At 38.5% G+C, this 22,042-nt stretch overlaps 1 protein-coding gene across 4 annotated transcripts; it reads right to left on the bottom strand.

Moving 5' to 3' along the window:
- Nucleotides 1–1,818: 1,818 nt before the first annotated feature.
- LOC108154152 (xaa-Pro aminopeptidase ApepP) lies at nt 1,819–21,894 on the bottom strand. 4 transcript variants are annotated; one of them, XM_017284307.2, is made up of 10 exons: nt 21,372–21,892; nt 18,914–19,117; nt 18,626–18,822; nt 18,473–18,562; nt 18,211–18,392; nt 15,970–16,119; nt 11,643–11,772; nt 4,673–4,850; nt 2,081–2,256; nt 1,819–2,011 (listed from the first exon to the last, which is right to left on the bottom strand). In XM_017284307.2, exons 1-10 carry the CDS (start codon nt 21,787–21,789, stop codon nt 1,895–1,897), a joined length of 1,842 nt encoding a protein of 613 aa, XP_017139796.1. In that variant the 5' UTR covers nt 21,790–21,892; the 3' UTR covers nt 1,819–1,894. The 4 variants fall into 4 exon arrangements, with proteins under 4 accessions (XP_017139796.1, XP_033244645.1, XP_033244646.1 ...); XM_033388754.1 differs by lacking the exons at nt 1,819–2,011; nt 2,081–2,256 and adding an exon at nt 4,599–4,624 and having other exon boundaries at nt 21,372–21,893; XM_033388755.1 differs by lacking the exons at nt 1,819–2,011; nt 2,081–2,256; nt 11,643–11,772 and having other exon boundaries at nt 4,709–4,850; nt 21,372–21,894.
- Between the last annotated feature and the right edge of the window lie 148 nt (nt 21,895–22,042).

Below are 22,042 nucleotides of genomic sequence, written 5' to 3'. Positions count from 1 at the left end.
ACTGTTGCAATTTGAAGTTAATGAAAGTCGAGAGGTTCTATATAATTCACAGTTTATTTGCATAGGTAAACCAACTTATCGCGTATGTACAATATGGGGATGATTGGGCGAACGATTGATGCGAGGATGTTAATCGAATGGCTGCGACGATTAGCTCAAGACTGACTATGCAAGGGCTGACCAAATTGCCGGGCCCTATGCAGCAAGCTTAGACGCGAGCGAGAGAGTAGGATAGCCCGAGAGCGTTAGAGCTGCTCGGGGCCGCTGTTAAGCCGAGTACGAGAGATTGCGATATAAAGAGATGAAAGAATTCCGCTGCATGTGCATATGCGGTAGCAAATGATCTTTACAGTGGGGGCAAAGGAAATGACAACAACAAAATGCATTTCCTTTGGGCCGCACCACTGGCATCCATTTACAATATTTAAGCTGCTTGACCCGACAAAGGCAATTGATTATAGCCATTGTTCGGGCGAGATCCAATATTCCGGTTGCAGTTGTTTCTTCTGGAATAGCAGGCACAATGTTAGAAGGATTATTTTTTTAAGGGTTGAATCCGTACCAGGGACAGTTCGTTATATGCCGCATGGCGCGATTCTGCAGGACCTGTATCCGTTTATAGTTAGATTTTTCATCAATACCCAAAATCTGCACACTGTAGAGCCAGATTGGGGCTACACTGTGTATATAAACTGCTCTTTTGGCTCTCAGTGACATGGTGCTTCTTCTGTTAGTCAGCCACCGCAGCATGAAGCATGGAATTGTGGTCTTCAGTAGGTTTAATTTTAAATTACATCACTTGAACCAAGCTGCCAAAGAGTGGAGGTACTACTGGAGACCATCTGCTGCCTCAAGGCGGCATTTGGACCTCTTGAGCAGTGCTATATCGTCCGCTTAAGTAGCAAGCAGAGCCTTACGGGGAACCTCCCCATATGGTGCTCGCTTGGGGAGGAAGCGTTGGAGGGTGGAGGACCTGACTCTACTTGAACAACGTCCCAAATGGCGCACACCACAACCCTCGCTTCAGCTCAACGATGTCATTTGCATCAAGGACAAGGTTTTGCTGATGATCAAGGTTATCGCTAGAGCTGATGGCGCTGTGCGAGTTGCCATCCTGCAGACCCCATCTGAAACCACTTGTCGAGCTGTCAACAAGCTGTGCGTCCTTCCAGTTGAGGATCCTGTTAAGAGCCCTGGTCTTACAACGGGGGTTGTGTATGTTCGGAGCAGCAGCCGTTAATAGCTCTTAAGACACTTCAAGAACCTATCTCTTAAGTTTTGTTGTTGTCATGTTGCGCTCATCCTATGTATCCTATGTGCATACCAGCACACACTTATGTAACGTTCGTATTACTTATAGTCCACTGCTCCGACCCTTTAGTCAGTCTTTTTCGTATGTATTGGTGAGGTGACAACGAGACGGCAACATGTCGGAGTCGACATCAAGAGTTTTCTGTTTGACACAGCCGTGACAGAATGAGTGCAAGCGAGATGGCAACATGTAGCAGTCTGTTTTTGCTAAGCTTTGATTTATTTTTTATACCTCACTTGACATGAACCCTATAATATAATATATAATATTTTGTGGAATATAATTAATTTTGTGTCTGTTAAAGACAATATGATTTTAAGAATGGTGAATAAAAACAAGCAAAAGTAATTGCAAATAAATTTATCTAGTTCTTAGCAAAAACAAAAATACATTTCTCAACAATGCAAATTAATTTTAAGAACGTTTTTCACCTCAATCAAATACGATTCGATTAAGAAGTGAAAACTTATTACTCGTCCCTAAGAAAATAAGATTCAATAAGAAAATGAAGTATAAAAAAGCTTTTTATTATATAGCTCGGATAAGAAGTGAGGTAAATATATGTTAATATATAAAATAATATTAAATGGGCTGCGTTTCTTTTTTTAGCCAAGATAAAGTAAAAGAGTCGCCTTGTTGGGACAATATCGGCGAAAGGTTATCCCAAACTTGTTGATGATATCTGTTTATCAAATGGATCTAAAAAAAAAAGAAACCATTAGCAGTATATTAAATAAAAAAACGAAAACATTGTTTTTGGAACCTTACCTCAAGATCAGTTAAGAGTTCTTTAATAATCATTTTAGTTTGTTTTGGGCACATGGTAATGGTTTTAAAAGTTAGGGCTCCACGGTCTGAAAAATTATAGGTTGATTGTGCTGGAACAATTTGCACAATGTCTTCAATGCGTATTCCAAATTCCCCATCCTGATAGAACCCTGGCTCTGAAAAAAAAAAAAAAAATGTTTTTTGTTATATTTTCGACTTTATAAAGCTAAAAGACCCAAATTAAACATATTCAGAGAAATCGATTAACTCGCGACGATTGTCTCACTGGTCTGCCTACGTGAAAAATCAGTGTCTGCTTATCATTTTAACGTGGGAGAAAAAAATATATCCACCGATCTGATCCAGATTCAGCAACCGGATAGATCTGGGCATTCTCTATGATTGTGCGTTTTTAGTTTTCTCGAATCTGCAATATTGTAAATGCAACTGATTTTTGTCCATTGTGGAGCCGGAAGGGGTGGGGCAAAATTTTGAGATATAACAGGAGTGCGAATACCTATTTTGGTTTCTCTAGCCTTAATAGTTTCTGATTTTCGTCCTTTGCGGGGGCGGAAGGGGTGGGGGATTTTTGACACGAAATGGTCAAGGTCCAATATCACAGGAGTGTGGATACCAAATTTGGTTGCTCTAGCTCTTATAGGTTCTGAGATCCTTGAACTCACATTTTGCAATCGGCAAAGCCGACCATGAAACCTGTGTGTTGGAGAGATACAGAGCGAAAAAGAATAAAATTGTTTTCTTGATTCTGGCTGTAATAATTATACGATCTGGTTCAGATTTTGCACTCTAGAACATATAGTCATCCTCTACGATTGTATCTTTGAAATTGTGGATGCCACAGATTTTCGATCTTTGTGGGGGAGGAAGGGGGCGGTGCAAAGTTTTTAAATATACTTGTAACAGTGAAGTATAAAATGTCGGTGCTCTAGCTCTTATAGTCTTTGAGCACTAGGCTCTGATAGGGACGGACAGACGGACAGACAGACATGGCTCAATAGACTCGGCTATTGATGCTGATCAAGAATATATATACTTTATGGGGTCGGAAACGATTCCTTCTGGACGATACACACATCCACTTTTACCACAAATCTAATGTACCCCAATACTCATTTTGAGTATCGGGTATAATTAAGTTTTTATGAAAACAATAGGCATACAGATTTTTTACTGTAGGTTACTTGGCCACCTGCTAAGGGAACTGCTAAAGTTCAAGCCTCAAGTTAATCTATAAATCCCCGATGCAGGAAATCAACAAGTTTTCCTCTTGGTCCAATCTTTTGCGAAGACTTAGCTACTGCTTTCGCTTCGAACATCGTCTTCGTTGTAAGATGCGCCTGTCATCATTGTTATCGTTACTGGAGCTTCAATATGCACGCTCTTTTTTGAATTCAACATGCTCAGCTGGAGTTGACGATCATAGAGTAATGCGCATTGACAATTCGATGGAAGCTTACGATGCAAAACATCCTATAATTCTTCCAGCACATCAGATCGCTACACGCTGGAGTGGAATTTATGTTTCAAACTTGAATTTTTGGCGCCCGAAGCATAGTCCGAAAAATTGTATTGTAGTGCAAGATTTTTTTCACCCAGCGCAAAAGTACTATCCCACAACTCATGGCTGATCTTCCCGCGCTTCGAGTTCAACCTAACATATTTTTTCTACATTCTGGACTGGACTAAGCTGGCCCAGTTACCATCAAGACATCAGAAGATCGGGCACCAAAGTTTGGCAAAGCTTGGTTTTGCTTATTTTTGTGTGTCATATAGCAATTCATATAGACCTCGTCAGCGATTTAACGATTCTTACAGGTCAACCTCACATGTCTGTGCCAGAGCCGCGTTTCAATATCAACAGACTGCAGCATTGAAGATAACTGCAAGCCAGGGTTCAAGGCTTCTGGAAACGTTAAGGCTACCTTGCTTCTTTGCAATGCAGGAAATGGTTTGCAATGCAACAACCTTACAGTAGATTCGCTTTTGGTGCTGAAGGAGCCGAATCAACCGGCTAGCAAGTGGCTGCTAGGACGAATCACCAAAGTTCATCCTGGCCAAAGCGTTAGGGTTCGAGTGGTTAATGTAAAAACTGCTCGGGGATTGTACAAGTGACCCATCACAAAAATTGCTGTGATTCCCTTGTCGTTCAGGGGGGCTGGTATGTTGATAAATTAGCTTACTTGAGTTTTCTTTAGTTTAATTTCACTCATAATATATCTTTCTCTATTCATATGCTCATCATTGTATTTTCCCGCTTAAGCACCTAGTTTTATGCGCATAGTTGTGTTGTTATTACTTATGTCCAAAACCTAACTAGATCGCTCTCGCACTCATAGCCAAGCCCGCTTCTCGCACACGCCCACGCATACACGATGCCTTCCGTTTTTGCACTGGGACCATTAATTCACGGAATCTTCCAGTTTTCTTTTGCTCGAGTTCTTCTCGTGGAGTTATTCGAAAATTCTAGTTGATATGTACATTTTTCTTTTTATACAGTTAAACTGATCATAGTTTAACTATAAACTGTAAAGAATAAACAATAATACAGTCCACTAAGTCGTAACCACTTACCATTCGAAATAAACATATTTTCTTGAAGACCGGGATCATCAGGCATATGACGTATCCCAACGCCTATAGGACCTTCATGTACATTCAAGAAGTGCCCCACGCCGTGACCAGTGCCATGACTATAGTCTAAGCCAATATCCCAAAGAGCTTTCCTAGCAAGGGTATCAAGAACTTGCCCCTGAAAAATTGATAAATATAATTATTAAATTAAAAAAAATATTTTTAAAGTTAATGTTAAATGTACTTTACACGAGTCAAAAATTAGGTTGTACGCTTGGTTGAGTAGATCATTCTTCTAACTTCTTTCTGCATTGTTTTCTTGGATTTGGTCACCTTAAATTTGTACTCTTATAACTCGTATGGTTCTAGACTTGATCGTTTGCAGCTCAAATTGGCCCCTCGGCTTCTGATTGGCATTGCTCAAATATATTAAAATCTCGGATTACAATGTTTGTTATTGAACTTCTTCGAATGTCATGAAATTTTGTGTGCTTGCGATTGTAAGTTGTTTTTGTTAGATGTTTTCGTTTCCGAGATGAAACGAATAATGATTTCATACACAATATTCAAACCCCAGAACCGAATGTGTGTTTCGGCCTACTGGGATTTCATATGTGTATGAAAAAGTTTTATTCAATTTAATATTTTTCATAACATTTTCTTTGAATTTCATTAATTGAATTTACATTAAATGCTATTGGCTCAGATTCGAGAGATTACCATGGTCATCGTAGTAGCAATTTTCAGGGTTTTACAAGTGCTGCCGCTCCAGATTTACATTAGTATTTTCAATTCTAAATACAGCCATATCACTTCCTCTATTCACAACGATGCTATGCCTTAAAACTAATCGATCTTAATCAAACTTTGCCAAAACATAAGGGCGTGTAAAAAAATTATGCATACCAAATCCTGACCCGATCAGATCAGACCACTCCTTCGGGTACATCCCAAAAATAAAGGACATAGGAGTTTGTGAGGTACATCGGTTGTTAATAGTTAGAAACAAAATGAATTACACCTAATTCTGTTTTTACACGGTAAATTAGACCTTGATCGTATGCAAAAATAGGTGATTTGTTTCTTATCTCTAAAACCAATTAAAATTAGTGTACAAATTAGGGAACGTTGGAAAAACAAATTAACGTATACAAAAATGTATTCACCAAACACGTCCGATTACATTGATAGTCCACAAATACTAACACGTTTCTATTGCAAAAATGTAATCCCCTTAAATTTGCACAAAAAGGGAATTCCACTAAATTTTTGCAATCTACAATTCTTCTGACCAGTAAATGTAATGGTATGTATTTATGTATACGCAAAAAAAAACGAAAGAGAAACAAATACATAATTACATATCCTCTTTATGATCTTTCTTGTTTTCCTTTGATTTCTAGCTGTTTGCGAGCTCTGTGTTTTTATCTATTTGTGTTGTGTTATTTTGAACCGTGCTAAATGGAATAAAATCGTGTAAAAGGATTTAAAATTGTTGATTTTTAAACCGTGTTATTTCAAAAGCGTGCAAAAAAAGACCATGTAATAACAGAATATGGTGTATTTGTTGCAATAGAAGACATTTTTCTACTGTTTTGCTCTCTAAATTTTTGTATTTAATTTTTATTTTTCGATTCTGCGGCTTCTTCAGACAATTCTCCTACGGAAACAAGCGCATAACTTATGATTTCAGGAGCATGTACTAGAACTTTGTGGATAGATGTGGCATGTAGTACCATGGGTAAAATTTAATAAGTTGTTTTGCCGTGTCAAGTGCATAATCTCCAAATTTCTCTATATTAATTTTATAGCCAAATGATATGCATTGTATTAATGTTGAACACCTAATTAAAACATTTTTATCTAATCCTGTAATTTTGAATTGCTAAAAATGTTTTTGCTGTATCCGTCGTTAGTTGCTTCACTTCCTCCTTATATTGGTTTGTCGACTCTCAATCCCATTTTGGTACGGAAGTCTGCTTGTATTTGAGACTTGCTATTCATAAGACCTGTTTTCTCTTCTGGGATACAAGGTCACGTGTAAATAATTTCGAAAAGCCGAATATATAAGTGCATTGGTGTTATATAAGTTAAACTCATAATGTGCGTCGTGAACCATTCTTTCTAAGCATATCTCCAAATCATTCATATCTGTCGGCTTTACGTCACATATATGTAACACATGTAACACTTTTAGAGCTGCAATTTTTTCCTTGAAATAATTTTCTTTGCTAAGGGCCAATTGCGTCGTTTATTTTTGGTCTACAGTAACGTGAAGATGACGGTCGAGGATTTTTCAAAATAAATTTACGCTTTTTAGGTCAACCTAACCTTAGGACCATCATCTTTAGTTATTAATTGCAGTGGTACATAAGAAGTTACAAATAAACTCGTATCGACAATATTATTTGTCGCTGTTTTTTTTTTATGTTCGGAATGCCCAGAGCTGCCGTCAAAGCCCCACATCTGCTTGAAGTTTTACAATTCGTGATGACGTATGATCCACCAAGCTCTGCAGCTCAACTTCAGCTTGCGATTCACTTAAACTGAATTTCTCAGGATAACTTGATGCTTTGGCTGCAAGAAGTTTTTCGTAGCTTGGTAATAAATTATACGACGTTTTACAATTATTAAAAGTACGTATAATCAAATATTGTTGTTTGCTCATATTTGTCTCCATGAGAATTTATAATACTTTATCGGCACTAAATTCGGAAAACGCGTGTAGGAAGCAATAGATTCATCGGTATGTGATAGCTCAGCAATTCAGCAACTCGTTGAAGTCTTTTTTCCGCCTTCCACGATCAGTTGCTTTGGGTATTGATTGAGACATCTTGTGGGCACAGCGAAATGAAATACATTCTTTCTCATTCAGCCAAACACTTTGATATTAAACAACTGAAGATTTCGTGCGGTTCTACTTTTGCCAAAAAGTTACGATTCTTTTACATATTTAGGGAGCAATCCCAAGCAGGGAAAGGGAGCGGCCCAAAGGCCTAGCCCAACCCGCAAAACAACAGAGAAAATCAGCGCGGCGGAACACGCTAAGGAGAGCCCAAAGCGGTCCCATCCCTGAACCAAAGAGGCAGCGCTCGAAGGAGACTCCTGGACCAGCACCGAAGCGCTCCAAAGTACTGCCAAATACCTCGTTCGCGCAAATTGCCAGAGAAAGGACGCTGATTGGCGTCCTGGACAAAGGCAGCGTGGACTCGCGTATTCACAAGAACCAGTGGAAGTGTGTGAAAGCGTCACTCACTAGCCTGTGAAGACGAACGCTCCGTATAGCTGTACAAAGCAGCGGTAGCGCAACTCGGAGAAGTTTACCCAGGGGCGAGGCTCGTCGCTGTAGACTGTGCCCAGTAGACCAAGAGTGAGAGTCGCTGGCGACGATTGAGGCTGCCAAAGGTGAGCTCAACTTTGCGCTCAGCGTAGTGACCGTAAAGGTCTACAAGTCGGATGCAGCGGCCGGGGCGCGCCCTGTCGACAAGCCAGTTGAGCAGGACGTTGCATCGGAAATCGAAGCACCCGACAATTACCCGGAGACAGATCCAGAAGGCTACTCCACCGATGGCACGCTGAGACGTGATTTCGAGGCGATATGTTGCGACGAGGAAGTCGAAGACGATCTAGACGCCGACATTAGAGTGGTTGAGAACTCTGAGGATGTCCTTAAGGCTCCTTCAGATAAACCTCCACCACTGTAAAGCAGCGTCCGCTGCTCTTATACTCCGCATTGAACAGAGCGGAGCAGACGTACCCCAGTAATCAACCTGCGGATAAGGAACCTCCTAGATTGTAGACGGGTGCAATCAGAGTGGGGCACCGCTTCCATGGTAAAAGGGACACAGAGGCACACCTCAGGGTGGAGTCCTGTTGCCCCTTCTGTAGAATCTGGTGGTATACGACCTCATCAAGAGATCCGAATGGAAGGCCCCAAAAATAACAACCTTTGTAGATGACATAAGCATACTTATTACGATGCTATATCCATCGACCCTCAGCTCCATGATGGAACGTTCACTCAGGGAGATACGTGAGCGGGCGGAAGAAGTAGGACTCAGTATCAACGCGGACAAGACGGAAGATGCTATATCCATCGACCCTCAGCTCCATAATGGAACGTTCACTTGTATTCTTTTTTTATATTATTTGAGAAAGTTTAGTATCACAACGACAAGTAATTTACCCAATTCAATTATGTTCATCTATTGAATGATACCAAAATACCCCACCTGTGATACGTGAGCGGGCGGAAGAAGTAGGACTCAGTATCAACGCGGACAAGACGGAACCCATTCTTTTTACCAAGAGGTACAAGGTACCGATATGGACCAAACTAGGCTAACCCCAAATACATAAGTCTGGGCACAGTACTGGACCACCATTGCGCTTTACGCTTCCAAGAAGATGCTCAGCAGTACATTGGGCCTGTCACCTGCTCTAATGCACTGGATCTACATCTCGGTGTTGCGACCAACTCTGCTGTATGGAGTCTTAGTGTGGTGGCAAGCTACTGGCAAGAAAACGTATCATAAGCTTATTGAAAAGACTCAGCGACAGGCTCTGCTCTGTATTAGAGGGGCGCTGAAGCCAACCCCAACAAAAGCACTCGAAACTAATTGGAATCGACCCCCTGGACATTCACGCTCGTCTGACTGCAGGAAAGGCAGCACCGCGCCTCATCGCATCACGAAACATGTCGCCACAAGGATGCGGGCAGAGTTTAATTGGCAGAGGCATGGCCCGATCCACTGACTACATGACGCCACAAACTTGCCTAGACGTCAGAATCCGAAGTCTGAAAAAGTGGAAGGGACCAAAACCGAGCACCATATACACAGACAGCTCCAAGATGGACGGAGGAGTAGGAGCGGACCTATACTATGCAAACCCTGAGATAAGGCTGTCATATAAGCTACCGGCCTAATGCAGCATATTCCAGGCGGAACTTTTTGTCATCAGGAAATCAGCAGATATCGCTTAGCTCATAGAACGATCACACGATGCGATTAACCTATTCGTCGACAGCCAAGCTTCGATAAGGCGGCGGACGAACTAGCTAAGGAAGGCGTCGGGCTGGCGAATGAGAGAACCGAGAGCAGGCCAGATCAGAAATCGAAAGCAGGTAGAGGAGTGACGAAAATCATCAGCAAAGAACGCAATGAGAAACTCAGGCACTACCTACTGCACCTACCACGGAAGCACTGCAGACTGTTTGTGGGAATTCTTACAGGTCACTGTCTGGCTGCGGCGCATGCTGGGAAATTAACATTCTAGTAAATGAGGACATAATGTGTAAAGGTGATAGATAAAGTACAAGAATTAACATTAGAACATAAATCGCGGTCGTGGTCGTGGTTCCACTCTTTCTGTATATGGGCATTTCCGTGAAAAGGTCAACCAAGAGTAAAAAAAAAAGTACCGAAGATCTTGCTTTTTTTGATTATATATTATTTAGAAGTATTGCAGTTTTATATAAAATAGGTTAAAATAGTGGATATAAGTTTATATGTAAAAAATAATTGTAAGCGAAGTTGAGTGTGTATGTATCTTGCAATGGGTCGTTTTATAGGCTTATTTCGTTAAAGTATTTACTACATTTAGAGTTCTCTTACCGTAGAGCTTCTCTTCTTTAATTGTACTTAGATAAGTGCAGTTACGGTAAAAATAACGAAGAGAGACAACAGAGCACGAAGTAACCGTATTTGTGCTAATCTTTAATCTGATCTTCTTTTGTCGCGTGAGTGAACGAAAAACATAAGTATAAGCATAAGTTGTAAAAGCTTTGGCATTTATTGATAAGAGTGGACGCAAATTTGTAGTTTACGTGAGATTGGTTCAACATTCAGTAAAATAAAATTAAATAACGATTTTTTCCAATAGTGGTTTTTTTATTCATTGCGAAAGTTTTTCGTGTGAGTGACCGTAAGTGCAATCCCTTAAAAAAAAAATTATTTTTGCTTAGTTATTGTTAGCTTCTTTCAATGAAAACAAAAAAAAAACGCACCGCTTATTCTCAAAAATGTTATATTAATTAATTAATACATATGTTAAGCAAAAACGAATTTAAAATAAATAAATTTTTTTTCTTCTGTAACATCGAGTATTTTTTAGTCATGGATTTTTTAGTTTGCAGCTCATGGATATCGCTTTTTTATTTTTCCTTCTTCTTCTTAGCTTATATATTAATGTAATGACTATTATTATATATATAATTGCACACAAAACTGCATTGGAAAAAATGTCGCGTGAGTGACGTCGCGTGAGTGACCCAGAAGAATCCTTCGCAAAAAAAGGACAGGCCAAATTTTGAAAAATCATATAACTACTAATAAAGCTTCATATTTCGTATTTATGTTAAAAATAATTCAAGTTCAAAATTTGCACACAATTCGCAGAGTTTGCCGATTATTAGCATTGATGTCTAAAACCATGTCTATTTGAAGTCGCGTGAGTGAACGCTCTTTTGCGGCTTTTACCTCAAAAGAAAAAAACCGGAGGCTCTCAATTATTTTTACCATGGATAGTACTCTCAAAATACTACAAAAAATTATTAGTGGTGAAGTTTACAAAATTTAATTTTGTTTGATTTATTTAACATTTAAAGTTTTATTTTGCTTCCGAAAGTCGTGTGAGTGACCGCGGAAATGCCCATATGTTTTTCGTATGACAAGTGCGAGCAAAATTGAGATCGCGTCCTGGAATGGATTTCCCCCTTCTTTCATTAATCAATAAATCAACTCGTCCCTTTTCGAACCAAAAAACTGCGGCAGTCTTGGGTTCCAATAACAATTCTGATTGAATATAATGTACAGGTAACAAAATTTACAAAAATTAGTTGTATACTGACTGAGTACCGGGTATAAAAGTAGAGCCGCGGCACATATGTATATATGTAGCACCATTTTATGAGCGGCACGACTAGGTTGAAACTCTTAACTTTACCGATTATATTTGTATATGGGTGTACCTTAACTTTTGCTGGAAAAATTGTAGACCCAAACGTTAATTGGCCTTTGAGGACACGGGTATATACTTCTTTTTGAAACTCAGTTGGTATGCCAAAATGAAAAGTTCTTGTCACATCCGTTGTACCATCCCTACAATAATTTGTAAATAAAAAAATTAGAATAAAATAATTTATATTGGTTTAAAAAATAATTAAGTAAATCAAAATGGTTGAATAATATCAATAATGGTACAACCGTACGGGTTACTTCATGCCTGTTTTTGTCTATCCTTCGTCTCTGAACAGCAAAAACTTTGAAATTGAATTAAAAAATAACCACACCTAACTAACAAATAGTTTCAGAACGTAACATCTTAATCAATCATGGACATCTTGTGTTTTTTTAGCATAGCACAGTGGTCGATTCTGCCGATCAGGCAGACAATAAATAAAAACAATCTTGCTTATTTTTTTTTTCGAAAGCTAGCAACCGCTAAGTACTCACATATTTATTCCGATATTTCTCTATATCGTTATTCAAGCAATCTTTTCTATTGTAATACGTTTTTTACCCGCCGTATTAAATTTTTATTGTTCAGCTGAATAAAATATAACTTTTGAAATCCGTCTGTGTTTATGAAAAAAGTTTTTGTGAATCGTCTGTGAGATAATATTAAGCGACATTCTGCTACCCTTTAATTCATTAATTTATTTGATTTTTTATATGAAATTTAAGTGTCGAGAAGCACGGTTTTTTTGTATGTCAGAATTATACTGTGCAAAAAAAAAAAGTTTAATAGATTCAAAGCCAGTTTTTTACTTATACTCTTTTGCAATTGAACTTTGCAATTCTGAAAAGCTGAAAAATACACCTATAAATTGGCCCTGAATACTTTGTAGCTTCTGTTTACACTCTGGGTAATTTAGTGCGGCTTTTTTTCATTTTTGGAATTTCAAAACTCAGGAAATCTGAGTTGATGGAATTGATAGCTGATTTTTGTTAAAGTGTTTGGCATTATGCTGAGTATGGAAAAAACTGCCTATGAAGTCCGCAGCGGCAGGTCGTCCGATGAGGTTACACAGGACAATGCAAAAAAAAATATACATGAAATTATGCTGGCTGACCAGAAAGTGAACGTGCGCGATGTTCCACACGGATTACTTCTAAGCGCACACGCAATATAATAATATATGCAAATTGCATGCATTTTTGACTTCTCTAGCCTGGGTGTTTTCTGAGAAGCCGTCAGTAGCTCTTAATAATGTACTATCATATCATCTAACAACTCTTATCTTAATTTGAGACCATTCGGTTATCTGTTATCTATTATCGCGCTTATGCAAAGTACGCTCTCAATGCATATACGCATGCATACATTCTTATTTTTACAGCATATATTGTCGTACTTCTTATTACTTACATTGCAGTGCTTCGTTCGTTTCTTGTATAAGTTCAAATTATTAACGAACGAATTATACTTAGAAAAAAATTACTCATGAAAGCTCAACATCGGTTTTTGGACTTAAAGAGTGTACATTTTGACACTCAAAATCAACGCTCACGTCCACGGCCTCTAATCCTTTTAAATAAAACAATTAACCACTAACTCTTTTTCGTAAATGTATAGTCAGAGTTTTCGAAAAATCTCGGCAGCTTCCCACATTTTGGTGACCTAGACGTGATCGCCATGGACTTATCATGTGTTAAAAGTGTTTCAAGCAATAAATTAGTCAAATTTGAAAAGTAGCAAACCAAAAATCGTTGTGGACAGCCGTGGCAGTTCCAGCGAACCGCTATTTGTTTTTGTTTTCCCTTTCGCCGTCAGCTTCAGCCTTTAGCCTTCATGCCTTTTGTATGACAGTTTTGTATACATTTGCATTCATTTTCGATGAAAGAAACTGTAACTCACAAGTCCCATAAACAAGAAGTAAAGTAAAAGTGACATACCACAGAAGTCTGGATACAAAATGTCGTTGCCCTCGCTCTTAAAAACTCTGAGCACTAGGCGCTCATAGGGACGGACAGACATGGCAATGACAAACATGACAATCGACTCCGCTATTGATGCTGATCAAGAATATATATACATTCTGGACGTTATACTTGATAAATTCAAAAAGCAAAAAGCAACTGGTGCACGCCATAAAAGGATATTGCTCACCACAACAAAATAGTTCTCACACTGCTGTAAAAACGATCCAATTGTATGTATCCATGAATATAAAAAAACTCTTATGACCCTTCAAAATAAAATTGTTTACCTCTAAAAAATGCTATAAATCGACTGCCTCCACCCCATATGAGTATGACAAAAGTTAGGGAGTATCCTAAGATTTCGTCCGTACGCTGATGTATTTTATTAATTACAGTGAGGAGACCCCGAGAACTCGCTTCGCTCGTGCACCAACTCCCGTCTCACTTGCTATAAAACAATACTATATACTCTATAAAAATACTCTCGATTAAATGCGATTTATCAATCATTTACGTGCAGAAAATAATGTGTCTCAAATGTCAATGCTGTAGTACTAACTACATCTAATAACATTACAGGGATGACCGCGATGGAAAGAATTAACGTGTCGGTCATTTGTATCTCTGAAATACATTTGACAATACATTAAACAAATTTGAAACGTGCAAAAGTGGATACATGATCTTTTTTTGAACAAATTAAAATCTCTTAAGGAAAAGGATCTCTTTGAATTGAAATTATTGTCTTTTTTCATTCTCACTAAATTAAAGAATCTTTAAAAAAAAATCACAGGGATTGATTAATTTTTAAACATTTTACAGGCGCTTAAAGGGAAAAGTGATAAACATGTATCCACATGTGCTCGCCACAATCGGTCGCGCTTGCTCCAGCTGCTGCTGCCCAAGGCGAGTGAAGCCGAGCTGAATTCTATCGAGAACTTACAGTTCATGTTTGAGCGGTGCGGCATTGGACAGCGGTTGGCAAGCTGCGGGCATTTACGTACGCCGCCAACTCACATCTTCACGCGTTGGATGCACCGGCAATCAAAGAGGAAATTTCAAAATTGGAAATTCGACAGGACTCAATCTAAACGGGAAGTAACTTGATGAAATAATGATCTTACATCCTGGGAGAATTGTCTGCTTTTCTAGAACAATGATGTCCCTTTGCAGTCATAAGGGCCCAGACATTCTCTATCGGATGAGCTCAATCTAAGAACTAAGTGCCCTTAGCGATTAGTCGTTAAAAAATAGTCGAAAACCTTGAGACTTACAGAGCGCACTCGATGACAAGGAGCAGAATCGTCCTGAAAAGGAGATCCCCTCCTTTTCTCTCAGTAATCTCTCAGTGATTGCATATTGTGCACAAATACACTGTGAATAATTTGGTCATCCTTTTTTGCATTCACTAAACCCTTAATCATTATTAGTGTTTCAGTTTTATATTTAGATTAGTCATCTTCTACGGTTCTGCGTTTTTAGTTTTCTCGTATCGTCGAAATTGTGGATGCCACAGATTTTCGCCCTTTGTGGGGGCGGAAGTGGGCGAGGCAAAGTTTTGAAATATTTTTGTAGCAGTGACATATCACAGAAGTCTGGATCCAAAACATCGTTGCTCTAGCTCTTATAGTCTTTGAGCACTAGGCGCTGAAGGGGACGGACAGACGGACGGACGGACAGACGGACAGACGGACAGACAGACATGGCTCAATTGACTCGGCTATTGATGCTGATCAAGAATATATATACTTTATGGGGTCGGAAACGATTCCTTCTGGACGTTACACACATCCACTTTTACCACAAATCTAATATACCCCAATACTCATTTTGAGTATCGGGTATAAAAAGCTACGACAAGAAGGCTAAGTGTTCTTTTATTCTTACGAAAAGCAACACCACAAAACACACGATAAACCGACGCACGATTAAATATTTAAATTATATTTTTACACATTTAAAAAGCTTTCACTCGCGGTTAAAAATAGATTAATGATTTAATGTTTAATTAAAGAGTTTTTGTTTTTGTTAAACAAAATTGAAGAAAAAATGCGAAGCGCAAAACAAAAACACATCTGGTCACTACGAAAGAGAACGAACTTCTTTATTTGATTTATTAAAATTGTATACTAAGTCTTTCACGTCACGCCAAAAATATTTAAAATAATTTTAATTTATTTAGTGAAATCAGCTGCGACCGACGTTATAAAAAATTTGGAAAGAAGAAACCGAAACCTTGCAATGAAAACTACTTCGGCGTGGCAGTTTCAGATAAGTCCAGATTATGTCCTATTTAATTTCGAGTAGTGTAGTTTCGAAATTAATTATTGTGACAGGTAATAAATCATTGTTTTATTTATTATTGGTACTTACAAGTATTGAGCGCCTGAATCACATAAGTATATATCATTAAGGGTTATATTTCTCTTTGTTTCACTCGTCGGATGATAATGAATAATAGAGCCATTGGGACCAGATGAACTAATTGTCGGAAAGCTCAAGCCAACATATTTATCCTTTGTTCTAAATAAAAAAAAAATAATACGTAAATTCACGAAATATTTCAACAATATAATATTAATATCATAAAAACATATGTCTATGTACCTATAAGATAACAATATGGTTTAAACTCTTGGTATAAAACTCTTAATCTTTTTAAGGAAGCGGTTTATATTGAGTGTTTCAATTATATTGCTTTACATATTTACATATTCAAACACGTAATTTTATGCTTTTAAAAAAGGTGATTTAAAATCGATATTTTGTCTAAAAAATATTGTAACGGATGTATATTAAGTAGTCTGACTATTGTTTTAATGCTGGATATATTGGAAATAGTCAGTCTTGGCTAGAAGTTGTTTGGAACAACACACAATCCTTTAGCAAATAAGTTCTCCCTGTTTGAGTAGAAACTAACCTTCTCCCTCCGTTCTCAATCCGGAATACGAACTGTAACGAGGAGGAACGTTGTGAGTTGCTACTGCGACCGCAACTCTACATTTATACCCGAGATTTTCCCGTGGACGGCCGTTTTGAAGACCGGCGGCGAACTTTGCCGCTGCTGTGGCCCACTACTCCACCCTGCCTCAGCCCCCAGACCACCACGGAGGTGCTCTACGTTAATCCGACCACAGAGCAGACCATCGCTGAAACTAGCCTGGGAACTGGGACCCACACTGGCTACCGGCAACACCATCGTCCTAAAGCCAGCCGAGCAGTCAATATGGTGCCTGGTTTCGGTGGAGCCGGCGCTGCCCTGGCCAATCATGCAGATATCGACAAGGTAGCCTTCACCGGATCCATGGATGTGGGAGAGCTTATCCAACTGGCATCCGGCCACACGAACCTGAAGCGCGTGACCCTGGAGTTGGGCGGCCGCATCGCAGTTCACCGACATCCGTGTGCCATGTGGAAACCGGATGCGAAAGTGCTGCGCAATCACACGGCACAGTCGCCCAAATCGTTTGCACATCTGCATAGCCAGCGGGGTGTGACACGCAGTACTCACGACGTCTGCTCATGCCCCAAGCATCTGATGCTACTGGAGGACAAAGAGAACTACGGCGTGTATCCGGATAATTTTAAGTGGCGGGAATAGTGACATGAGCAATGACTGTATATCCGCCTCCTGCCGCTCTGACGAAAGGACTACCAGCAGATCAGTTCAGCTGACATTTAGGCGAGGGCAGCGAGAAGGCTCTGGTCTGCAATGGTACCACCAACTGTGACTATGTTCACGTTGAGGCCGACTGCTGCAAGCGGCCAGGAGACTTTCAGTGTCCCATCGACAAGCTTTGCATATCGGCCAAGCAGATCAATGAGATTGTATCAACTCAGCCGATGCGACCAATGATCTATCTAGGACCATCTTCAATGACTGGTCGTCGTCTTTGAGTGCCAAGCCGAGTCAAAATCCTCCCAAAAAGCCTGCGGAACCGTTGCCAAAGTCTCTCTTTGATGATGATCTGGAAGACGAATTTCTAAGCTCCTTTTCGTCCAAGCCAAAGCCACCAGAACAAAAACCTAAATCCTCCCTATGACGATGTCATTTGTCATGTGGTAGATTGGATGTGGTAGATTGATTTCTGATAAATAGGTATGTAGCTTACATCTGGTTGTATTGAACTTTGCAATTCTGAAAGCTGAGTTCAATACCACCAAAAGTAAGAACCTTAAGTTATGTTAAAAAAGAAGCACAATCTCTGAAAAAACATTTTAAAAATACCAATCACACCATGGACAAATCCTAATTCATTAAAAAATTTTAAGGCCCAAATCTATCAGTAAGTCAGTTTGGTTTGAAGCGTAAATATAGTGTTGCATAGTGTAATTAAGCAGTCGGAACTTATTGAAGTATTTAGCTTTAAATAACTATTGCCTTTTAACTGTACATCTTAAAAATTTGTGTTTATTCACAAGATATTTTAATTTTAAGAGATTTCTTTCAATTACTTGCGGCGTGTTGAATTAGATCAATATTGTTTCCTAATTAGTACACAAGAGCCTAGTCCGAGAAGCCGCTGTTAGCATTGTGTTGATTAGAGCATTCTAAATTCTTTTCCTTCTTCACCAATTAAGTATTTTAAAAAGTTAACTGTCTAAAGAACTTACCGGCGGAAAGACTCTAGCTTATCAGCTCCAGATATTTCATCAATTTTTTCACCATGGTCTAATTGGTTTTCAAGCCAAGCAAAGTATTGACATAATGCAATACCATCCCGCACGTGGCTATTCACAAATCCTTTAACCTCCACATCATTTTTAATTGATTTTAATAAACAAATTGGTGTAACCTATGTAAATTTGAAATAAAAAAATATAAATTTTATCTGCAAAAGTTATATAGTTATATAGATATGTCTGTAATTTTCACCTCCTGTAGACGTTGCGATTTTGGAATAAGCGCTGTTAAATAGTAGGAGCTTGTAGGAGAAATCCAAATTTTTGTACCCTTAGTCGACACCTGAAGATACACTAATATTTATTTTTGTTTAAATTAACATATTTTAAGTGGATTTAATCTTACAATGCGACTTATTTCCAGGCCTATTGACGAATAGGGAAGAACTTTTATTTGTACGTCGTTTTCGGATTGATGGCTAGAAAAGTCGGTGGGCAATTTTTCAGAATCGACGAACGCTAACAGCTGATCCCTTGTTATAATCATATATGCAAAGAAAACTGGATTAAAGTCTATATCCGAGCCCCGCATGTTTAAGAACCCTGTGTATTGTATAAAGATATTGCTTTGTTAATATTTTATAGATGGGAATTTTAATCGAATAGAGTAAATTAAAATACAATTTTAACTTACAAGCAATTTCATCAAGAGCACTAACAATTAGAGCATCCGCATTTTTTTCCTGCATTGTTTTACGAACGAGATCCCATTTTTTCGCAACTGTGACTCCGGCATACTCCAATTTTAAAGTTTTTATAGAATTAAAGGTTTGTGGTGGCTGATTCTCTCCCCAGATTTCATCAATTAAATTATTTTCAATTGGGATCAACTGACAATCTACAAATAAAATTACAAAATTTAAATTAAAAATCGAGCGGGTACGTTGTGAGCCACGGCAAGGGCCGCGGCCCTATTTTATGCCCGGTACTTAGTATATTTTCATATGAATGTGAGGTTATGATTAATGTAATTTATGTCGTTTGGTATCGCTGTTCGCTGTTTTTCCTAACATTTTCATAAAAATCGTTCGAACCGTTTGGGACATTTTTATAGTACATTAGATTTGTTGAGGACTCCAGGCGTATTGCCAGGCGTATTGTAAGCGAGCTGGACGCTCTGTTAAGTGAATTAAGCACAATGAATTATTGAAATTATTCAAATCACACATGCTTAAATTACAAAGTGACAATCACGCTATTGTCATCAATCCTGATAGAACACCAGCTGGAGAGAATATACGTAGACTGAATGCACCTGGTGTCGACGACGTTGCTGGTTAACGACCGTACAGCTACGCGACAAATCGTGATTCGAAGAAGAAATAATGATCTTCAGTTTATTAGTGATACCCATCGTTCATATGACGCTCTCCAATATCCACAAATTTTCTGGAAGGGAAAAGACGGATATTGTGTAAACAATAAACAACGAGATCCCGTAACAGGGCAGACACTGTCTGTATGTGGCTTAGATTTTTAAACACCATCCTTTTCCCACGGACAACTATATGTAGCATGTTCTCGCGTGGGGAAACCTGGATGTTTGTGTTGGCTACAGACGGACTAACTAAGAATATTGTACACTCTATTGTGGTGAGAGATTAATCTTTATTGATAAGTAATCTTATACTTGATAAGTAAGTCCCCGCATACTTATAGTAGATACATACATACTTATAGTAGTTATTTTTATTAAACTGAAAAATGTTTCCTAGAAATAATATACACCTTAATACCTCGAACACCTTAATGCCTCGAAATGCAAAGTTTAGGACATTTCATAGTTCTAGCACCTTGTTGGCTACCTATACCTATACCACCCTTTGCGGTGGTTCTCTTAAGATATTTACCCTGGTGGATGATCTTGGTGTTATATTAGACGCTAAGCTAAAGTTTAAAGAACACAATTCTACCATGGTAAATAAGGCCATGGGCGTGCTTGGGTTTATAAAGCACTGCTATTAGTAAACTTTCCATCCTTAGTTAACCGTAGGAAATTGCTTGGTGTGATTTTTGTGCACTACTTGATCAGGGGTGACATAGACAGCACTGATCTTTTAAGCCGCATAAGCTTCACGATTCCTATTAGAGTCACTAGAAATTGTATACGGTTGTTCCTTCCACTTTGTAGAATTATTCCTTGTATGAACCGGTTAGGGTCTTATGCTCGTATTATAAGTTCCTTTACAATATTATATCCACCACTAATTTTCTTCCTCTTATTAATACACTAATCCTCACACACCTTTCTAGTAATTAGTAATTGTAGTGGTATTTGTATTTTGAAGTAATGCTTAGTTTACGAGAAGACTAAAAGCGCAAAATCATAAAGAATAACCATCTCTACCATATTGCCGAGTCTGGATCAGATCGCATCATTATTAAAGCCAAAAGTAAAAAATCAATTTGCAGGGGCTACGCAGCGACCGACGACATGTTCAGACACGTTTTCTGTCTCTCCCGCACGCATTCATTGTCGCTCAATGTAGCCGTACTGACTATGTATCGTATATGCCGTACTTAGATCGCTTTATCTAATCCCTATGGAAAATTTGCACGGTTAGCTGTGTACGCCAAACGCCAGTATCGGCTATATCCGCGTTAAAGGACCGGCTTCAGGAAGAGTGTGCCAAAATCGGCCATGAATATACCATAAAAATCATTAAAAATATGACAAACGCCTAAGCGACACATTAACAAATAATGGGTATCATAATAAAATATAAAATTACGTTTTTTTCGAGATTAAGAAGTTTTTTTAGTCATATGTATAAGAAAAAACCAAATATTAACGTAACGCAAATTTTGGCGATTTTTTGTTGATAAATTATATTTTTGGTTTTAATTTAAAACATATGTAATTATTAATATATATACCTCTCTGAAAAGGTAATACTGCAAGCTTTATTCTACCATTTAAAATTTTTTATATACATATATGTACATATGTAGTTTTATGCATTTTATTCGCGTTTGAAGTTGTATATGTATACTTTATGGGGTCGGAAACACTTCCTTCTGGACATTCACTGTCATCAGTACCGGTGTTCGAGTACCGGGTATAACAAATATTACTATTTCTGTTTACCAACCTGATGAATTCAATTCGTTTTCTATAGGCTTCCATAACCGGAAAGAAAATAAACGGGGATCCACGCCAACAGCACTGCCACTTGGAAGATTTTCGGCGAGCCATACGCCTAATGAAGGAGTTGTTGTCAAACCATCTTTCATCAGTATCCAATTTGAGTCGAGTTGTTTTTCAGCTTGTTGATAATATCGACCATCTGTCCATAATAGAGCACTATTACGTGTGATAACAGCTGTTCCAGCTGAGCCGTCGAACCCGGATATAAATGCGCGTCTTTCGTCATGCTGACATTGATATTCACTCTGATGAGCGTCATCGGAAGGAACAATATAAGCCGAAATGCAACTGATGTCTCGAACTCGAACTAGTTGCATTAGCTCTCGTAATTTTGTCAAAATTATTGTTGTGTCCTTCATCATCACCAAGAATCAACTAAATGAAAAAATTATCGACAGTTCTGCGTATGATAAGATAACTCTGTTATAAATCTCTTTTGCACATACAGGTACAAACATATGTATGTCAATAGATGTTCGTAAATCCATTAGGGATGTTCAAAGTGAACTAGTTCAGTTCACTTCTCTAGTTCTCTGATATTGGAGCTCTACTCACCAGGCTTATTTTCCTAAAGAAGGCAATCATAAAGCCGCATGTGCAATAGTTTTATTTCCG

This window comes from Drosophila miranda, chromosome 2 (genome assembly GCF_003369915.1).
Source record: "Drosophila miranda strain MSH22 chromosome 2, D.miranda_PacBio2.1, whole genome shotgun sequence".
Lineage (NCBI taxonomy): Eukaryota > Metazoa > Arthropoda > Insecta > Diptera > Drosophilidae > Drosophila > Drosophila miranda.
The sequence above is the reverse complement of the archived record's forward strand: the minus strand, read 5'-3'. Positions and strand labels throughout refer to the sequence as shown.